Below are 8,045 nucleotides of genomic sequence, written 5' to 3' on the forward strand. Positions count from 1 at the left end.
CCGCCGCGCATGCGCACGCCTCCGGGCACCGGCTCCCCGCGCATGCGCGGCGGGGCGGGGCTGGGTGCGCGGCCGCCATCGCCGGGGCGGGAGCGCGGGGGGCCCGCAGCCATGTCGGGGTCGGCGGGGTCTGGCGGGACGTCCGGCTCGGCGCGCAAGCGGCTGATGAAGGAGGAGGACATGACCAAGGTGGAGTTCGAGACGAGCGAGGAGGTGGACGTGACGCCGACGTTCGACACCATGGGGCTGCGGGAGGACCTGCTGCGCGGCATCTACGCCTACGGTGCGCGGCGGGGCGGCGTGGGGAGGGGAGGGAGGGAGGATGGGGCGAGGGGAGGCGACGGGAGGGGAGGGAAACGCGGAGATGGAGGTGGGAAGGAGGGAGGGAGGGAGGGATGGCGACGCGGGTCTTGTTGCGCCTGCGCAGCGGGGCCTGCCCCGGCGCCGGGCCCGCCCCGCCCCGTCCCGCCGGCGGTAACGCTGGCGGTAACGCCGGTCTCCGCAGGCTTCGAGAAGCCCTCGGCCATCCAGCAGAGAGCCATCAAGCAGATCATCAAGGGAAGAGACGTGATCGCCCAGTAAGTCGGGCTGCCGGCCCGGGGGGGGGGGTGGCAGGGAGCGGCAGGCCCTGGGCGGGTGGCAGGCCCTGGAGCTGGGGTTGTGGGTCGCAGGGGCGACCCGAGGGCGGGGACGGGACCTGGCAGCCCCGGTGCTGGGCTACTGCTTGGCAGGGTTAGGGGGATCCCCCCAGGAGCGGTGCGGGGTGGAGCTGGCTGGCTTACACGCGTTGGCTGTTGGCGTCAAAGTTGATTAGCTTTCGGTAGGTCGCTGTCGTAGAGGTTCAGCTAAGATCCTGGCGTTTTCAATGAACAGGGTTCTGAAGCTCTTGGAAGTGTTTTCTGGCAAAGTCAGAAAAGCGTTATCGACAAGTCAGTCAAGGGGAAAAGCAGGAGAAAGTCTTTATTACCTCTCTAGAGACACAGAGGGGATATCCATCCCACTGGAAAAAGTAATCTCTAGGTCACCAAGCAGGAATTGCTAGACCTCCACATTTTGTTAGCTTATCTACTACTGTTCAGTGGAGAAGAAAAAATCAGGTGCAGTAAATTGCAGGAAGTTAAAACGCTGGTGTGATACAGGAGTAAACATGCCAGAGCTGGGGAGCCTGCAACAGAGTCCACCCTCACTGCTGTTGCAGTTCTCAAAGGTGCTTTTCTGCAGATCAGGCTGTGATTGTAACAAAACTTTTGTCAGATACACTGTTGTCAGTATTGGCTTTTTTTGCAGCGAAGGAGGGGTAAAGAGCAGAACAGTGGAAGATAACTGAAATTGTCTATATTGTTTGTCCAGACATCCAGAGTATTCACCAAATGTTTGTTTCTCAGGTCACAGTCAGGAACAGGGAAGACAGCAACATTCTCCATATCTGTTCTGCAGTGCCTGGATATACAGGTAGTTTAATAGCACACGTTAAAAATGTTTTTTAAATAAATTGGCATAGTTTTCATCATAAAAGTGCTCAGGTTTAGAGTGAACAAATGAAGCTTTACATTGAAGTCTTTTAATTATGAGCGGTGAAGTTTAGACAATTGCTGACTGAAAATTTCACCAGTCTCTACTCTGTGGGAACTCAGCTATTAAACCCACCTTGGCAAAATAAGTTCAGATGAAGTCTTGTAATTACAAGGTTGGCTTTAACAGCTGACCTCTTGCACATACTAATACAGGGCTAAATTCATCTCTTAGCAAGTAGAATTGTCTTCAAACAGTCCTAACAGCATTAGAAACCCTTCTGAACAGTTGACATATATTGCACAGAATGAGACCTAGATTTTTGACTGACAGATGTTTGCTTTTGTTCTAGCCAGGGGTATTGTAGCCATCGAATTGTTCTTTAAATAGATCTTGAATGTGTAGATGCTGTTGAATAAAATAATGATTTTCTGCAGGCCAGTGCCCTGTTAAATAAAGCTGAGATTTTTATTCCCCTGTCACTGCTTGGGGACATAAAAGTAAATGTTGCATGTTCTAAATGAAAAGGTCATGTTTGTGCTTTGTTTCTGTAAAGTACTTACTCAGTGTTCAGACAAGACACTTGAGAATGTTTTCTGGGAATCCTTGTGCCATGCAAGGTTGTTACCTGAACTGAACATATGAAGTGTAAGTGATTTGAATTTGTTCATGTTCTTTTGAAGAAAAAATACACACTTCCATAATTGTTTTCCAAAATTAGTTTGGAATGAAAAGTGAATTACCAAAGAACAGCCTAAGCACTGTTGCTTCAGAAGTAACTTCATTAACAGGCTGTTACTGTATAAATGCTCTGTGTGAGAGCAGTTTTCCAGGTGTGCTGACTCTTGCAAACACTAGGTTTTAGCACAAAATGCTAGGATTAGTCCTTCAGAGGTGGCATTTCAGAGTATTGTGGGATCTAAAATCTGTTATGCTTGGCTGATGCCTGCCCTATGATCACCTGTTTTAATCAGGTTCGCGAGACCCAGGCGTTGATCTTGGCACCAACTCGGGAGCTGGCCGTACAGATTCAGAAGGTAGGAACAGTTAAATTGCCATCTCTGAAGTACTCTCAAGGCCTGGGGCTGATTTTCAGGTGATCCCCAGCAGAGCTCAAAGCACTGCTTTTTCTTTCTCTTCCTGAAATGAGGAAGAGATTCTGATAAAGGGCTGTTTTGCTCATCTGCATTATAACCGTTCTTGCATATGACCAAACTGGCTAGTGGTGTAAGGATTTACACCTTCTTAACTGAACTTTTCAGGACAGCACCTTGAAAGCAGCTGTGATCCCTGGGGAGCTGAGTTCCCAGTGTATGAAAGCTTGCTGTCAAGGAGGTTTTGGTAACAGACACTAATAAAACTCTGTGTGGTTGTGGAGACCTGCATCTCTTCACAAATACAAGCTTCGTGAGAGCTCAGTTCACTAAGCCATTCCTTTGCATCAACACAGGGTCTTCTTGCTCTGGGTGACTACATGAATGTGCAGTGTCACGCCTGCATCGGGGGGACCAACGTGGGTGAAGATATTCGGAAACTGGATTATGGGCAGCATGTTGTTGCTGGCACCCCAGGCCGTGTGTTTGGTAAGGAGATGAGGGGAGGCTCCGTGACTTTCAGGCTCAGACCTGCCTGGAGCCATGGGAACCTCCTGCAGCTTTTGTGCTCTTAGATTCAAAATAGCATGAAAATTACATAGATCGTGACAGTGTTGAAGTAACATTAATCTGAAGTATAGCAAGGTAACAGCTCACTGTACTAATAGCTGGAAAAGTCTAGAGAGAAATCAACAGGGATAGTATTTGGACTTTCTCTGTTTGCATTTATCTTTTCATTGTCAAAGTGTTTCTCTGTATGGTGGCATGGGAGGGAAGAGTATTTTTAAAGCAGAAAATGGTACAGTCCCAGGAGATACTTCAGAATCTTGGAGGAGATAGGAGCTGGGTCTGTCTGCCTCTCAAAGTTAGGTCCACATTTTCTGTGCACTGGCCGTCGCTCTCTGTTGTGTCAGGTGCACTTGCAGCTGGGACTTTCTGCTTTCACAGAATGAAGATTTTTGTATCTACTGTTCATGGCAGTTATCACAGTGATAGTGTTAACCTCCAAGCTCACAGATTCTGGATCTCTGAGAAACAGGCAGCACTCACTTACACAAGCACCTGTCAGTAGGAGAACGCAGAGCTTTACAAGCAAAAAAACCCCCAAAAAATTAGCAGCTGCTGAACTGAGCTGGCTTTGAACAGCACTCTAATAGCAAATAATTTTTAATTGCAGTATTGAGGGGTTACACAAAGCCATGTCCTCTTTCACACAGGATGGGGGTTTGACCAGTCTGTTCATTAAAAATGTATGTAGCGTTTTGCACTTCTCACATCCAGCTGCAATTACTCTGGGAGACTGGGTCACTGTTCCTGTGCAGTTAGTAAATAGCAACCCACAGCTTAGACAAGAGCTTCCCTACAGTCAGTGCTGCTTTAGCCAGGCTGCAGAGACATAACCCTCAGGTGCCCTGGGCATGCTGTGGCCCTTGGATGTGCCCTCCATCCCCAAACACGAGTCTCTGTTGGCAACAGGGAAGGTGCCTGTCCCTCCTCCACCAGAATGCCCTGACAGTGGCTGGGAGCATGAGCTCAGTGTAGGCTCACTTGCTTTCAGAGCCTTCTCATCATAAGTGAAATATTACAGATATGATTCGTCGTCGAAGTTTAAGGACTCGTGCGATCAAAATGCTGGTTTTGGATGAAGCAGATGAAATGCTCAATAAAGGTAAAATATTTGTATCCCTTCCTTTCCTCTCACCTCTTCGAGATTCCAGAGTGTTCCAGTTGGCAGTTCTCCTTCAAAAAGCAATTGGTTTTGTCAAAGTGAGACAGCTGTAGGCTGTAGTGGGTTTAACGACTGAATATGTCTTGTCTCATTAAGGTGTAGTGTTTTCTTCAATAGTTATAAATTCTTGAGCACTGCCCTTCATACTTGACTGTATCCCACGGCCACATTGTGATGGATTTGGGAAAATTAGGAAAAGTTGAGCAATATGTGACACTGGCTCTGTGTTACTGATTCACTCGTTAATGTTCATCACAGATTAGGCCCAACAGTGAATTCCAAATCAAATAGTGAAAGAGCAGATATTTGGGAGAAAGGTGTGCTAATTGTTCTGTGCCACTTGATTTGCTTTTCAGGTTTTAAGGAGCAGATTTATGATGTGTACAGATACTTGCCTCCAGCTACACAGGTGGTTCTGATCAGTGCCACTTTGCCTCATGAAATTCTGGAAATGACCAACAAATTCATGACAGACCCCATTCGCATCTTGGTTAAACGGTGAGTGAGTTTCCTTGGAAAGAACAGGAGCTCTTGGAGTTGGTCCAGCCCTGGGCAGTTCACAGTATTATCTGATGTAAATACGCAGAGTCTGTGTCACATTCCTTCTCACCATTGCAGTTTGTATAGATGTTTGAAGACATGCTCATGTCCTCTTTTCCAGTGGAGACCAGCTCATCTCCGTGACTTTATCCTTGTCCAGTTCTGTTTGCTGCGACTCAGCCTTGCTGTCCCCTGCACTCTCATCCTCCCCATGTATAGCAGTTTCTTCTGGCAATCCATTTTCCACAGCTACCCAATTTCTGTGCTCTTCCAGAGGATTTTTGTTGGCCTTCCACACTAGCTTTGACTAATCCTGAATGATCTTGGCATAGCTTACGTCTGATGTGTCACAGCTCCTCATGCACTGGTCAAAAGGAGTAAGTGTAGGCAACCTGACTGGAGGAGCCTCACTCTTGCATGATTTCTTAATACTGCTCCATTTAACTTTCTTCAGTCTCTCTTGTCAAGAAGCTTGAATGTAAAGAGTGAGAATTGAAGCTCTCTTAGAGCAGACTTCTCTAGTTGTTTTCAAACAACTTGGACTTGTGTATAGACCCAGCAACCCACAGCACACAGGGCAGAAGTTTGGTCTCTGCTGAAGCACACCCAGCCCTTCTTGAACTCATTGTATGTATTCATGTACTTGTGATATCTCTACAGTGATGAGTTGACCCTCGAAGGCATCAAGCAGTTTTTTGTGGCTGTGGAGAGGGAAGAGTGGAAGTTTGACACCTTGTGCGATCTCTACGACACACTCACAATCACCCAGGCTGTCATCTTCTGTAACACCAAGAGAAAGGTACAGCAGCCATCTGAGAGGCATGTTGCTCTCCTTCAGAGAGGAGAGTGCTAGGACAAGCTCAGCTAACAGGTCTGGTTGTTTCCTGTTTGGAAATAGTTTAGTCAGGAGAGGCAAAACATTTGTCTTTAAGATGTGCCTAGTGTAAAGAATTGGTTATAGGCAGACCTGATATACTTGACTTTTTAGAGAAGTAGAACTTAATTAGGTAAGAATGTGCTGCCAGTCCCCAAAACAAACCCACACTTAGAGTAAATGCCCTTAATTCCTTTCCTTTCAGGGCTCATGGATGCTTTGAAAAGAATATTTACTTCCTTTAGCTCCAGAATGCTTGTTGGAGTGTCTCTCAGTCCTTACCAGTGTCCCTGCAAGCATTCTCCAAGCATACCTAGTAGGTTTGGCTGTCCAGAGCAGAGAGCCAGCCCAGGTTGCTTGGCTGTATGCACAGGTAGACTGGCTCACAGAGAAGATGAGAGATGCCAACTTCACAGTTGCATCCATGCATAAATGATGTGTGTATGTCCCTGCAAGCATTCTCCAAGCACACCTAGTAGGTTTGGCTGTCCTGAGCAGAGAGCTAACCCAGGTTGCTTGGCTGTACGCACAGGTAGACTGGCTCACAGAGAAGATGAGAGAAGCCAACTTCACAGTTTCATCCATGCATGGGGACATGCCACAGAAGGAGAGAGAGTCCATCATGAAAGAGTTCAGATCTGGTGCAAGGTAAACGCCTTAAACAGTGTTGCTTACAGCATTGCTACCTCAGGGCAGGATTTTTTTTCTAGGATCTGGAGGGAAGCAGCCTTAAAAACCCATAAAACCTCTCCTCTCTGAATGCCTTGTTCAGCTCAAATTAGGAATAGCTCTGATTTCCATCTGTCCCCCTTTGGTGTCACAGGCTTGGGAGACTGCCACTTTCCAAGGAGAGATCATACTTACAAGGCATAGAATTAGTCTGGTTTATTTTGCTGAAGAGGTTGGGCTGCATTTAAAATAAGTCAAGGAAAAAAAATATTTGTGCTCTGTCCTGTATTTTAAACTCTTAAGAGCATTGTATTCTTTTTGAAAGATCAAAGCTGTCTTGGCACTATCTGTCTTCACTGAAATTTAGTGATGCTACATGGAACAAGCTTTCCTTGCAGCAAAAGTGTGGATTCTGCCAGTGTGCTGTGGGGAGGGAGGAGCACAGAACAGCAGGGGCCCCTGTGCTGGAGACTACAACCTCTCAGCTCTCGTGCCCACCTCAGTGGGGTGCAGCAGCTTTAACTGTCCCTTTCTCTTTGCAGCCGAGTCCTTATTTCAACAGATGTTTGGGCTAGAGGCCTGGATGTGCCTCAGGTGTCCCTGATCATTAACTACGACTTGCCCAACAACAGAGAACTCTACATACACAGGTAGGCTTGGCCTTCACGTGGGGCAGTGTGGCTGGGTTACTCTTGGGCAAGGTGGCTGCCATTTTCTCATTCCTTTTGCCTCCACAGAATTGGCCGGTCAGGCAGATACGGCCGAAAAGGTGTAGCAATCAACTTTGTGAAGAACGATGACATCCGCATCCTGCGGGACATTGAGCAGTACTACTCCACCCAGATAGATGAGATGCCCATGAATGGTGAGTGCAGGCCAGCCCCAGGGAGGCTGCTGTCCTCTGCCCGTTGGGAACTGGCATACTGCATCTGAAAGATAAATGCCAGATGCTTTGTTTTGCCATGCCTGGTTCCCAAGCCCCATCTTGGCTCCCTCTGGGCAAGAACCTGGGAAGAGCAGTATGTGTGCTGGAACTGCTGGGCTGTGAGTCTCAGCACTCTTGGTGCATACTTACATTCTCTCATTTTCTTTTATTTCAGTTGCTGATCTCATCTGAAGTTCTGTGTTTACCAAGAGTTGTACTGTTTGGTAGCCTCCATAATTCTGTTTTGGACCCACATCCTTTTATTGTATGGCAGATCATACGTTCTTGAATTGAGCTGCACTTGGGACCTTGTGTAAATAATGTGTTTACTCCTGCCCATGTTTTTCAATTAAAAAAAGGAAGTTTTACCATAATCTGTTCTTAATTACTTTAACCCAAAATAGTAGCAAGCAGGGAGTTTTGAGATACTGCCATACTTGGTTAGCACAGTCAAAAAAATACTGGACACGCAGTATATCTAGGTTCATAAGTAACAGGGTTTCCTGTTCTCCACCCCTGTGTTTATTGCTGTATTATGTTACCTGATGTACTTTTTAAGTTTCTTTAACTTGGCTTGTAAGGATCAGCCACATACAGGAAAAATCCTTGGCCTGACCCTAGCCTGCTTTAAGAAAATTCAGTTACAAAATAACCAGAAATTTGTTATGTATGCCTTTCTGGAGAAGAGAAGGTTCTGGGTAG

General features: G+C 46.9%; 1 protein-coding gene across 1 annotated transcript; it reads left to right on the forward strand.

The window, feature by feature from the left end:
* The first annotated feature begins 36 nt into the window (after window positions 1–36).
* EIF4A3 (eukaryotic translation initiation factor 4A3) lies at window positions 37–7,717 on the forward strand. The gene is made up of 12 exons (XM_051616209.1): window positions 37–283; window positions 506–578; window positions 1,386–1,452; window positions 2,487–2,549; window positions 2,963–3,095; window positions 4,195–4,275; window positions 4,692–4,833; window positions 5,536–5,674; window positions 6,282–6,397; window positions 6,961–7,068; window positions 7,156–7,283; window positions 7,519–7,717. Exons 1-12 carry the CDS (start codon window positions 43–45, stop codon window positions 7,533–7,535), a joined length of 1,308 nt encoding a protein of 435 aa, XP_051472169.1. The 5' UTR covers window positions 37–42; the 3' UTR covers window positions 7,536–7,717.
* Window positions 7,718–8,045: the final 328 nt, after the last annotated feature.

The sequence above is a fragment of the Apus apus genome, chromosome 3 (genome assembly GCF_020740795.1).
Source record: "Apus apus isolate bApuApu2 chromosome 3, bApuApu2.pri.cur, whole genome shotgun sequence".
In the NCBI taxonomy this organism is placed as follows: domain Eukaryota; kingdom Metazoa; phylum Chordata; class Aves; order Apodiformes; family Apodidae; genus Apus; species Apus apus.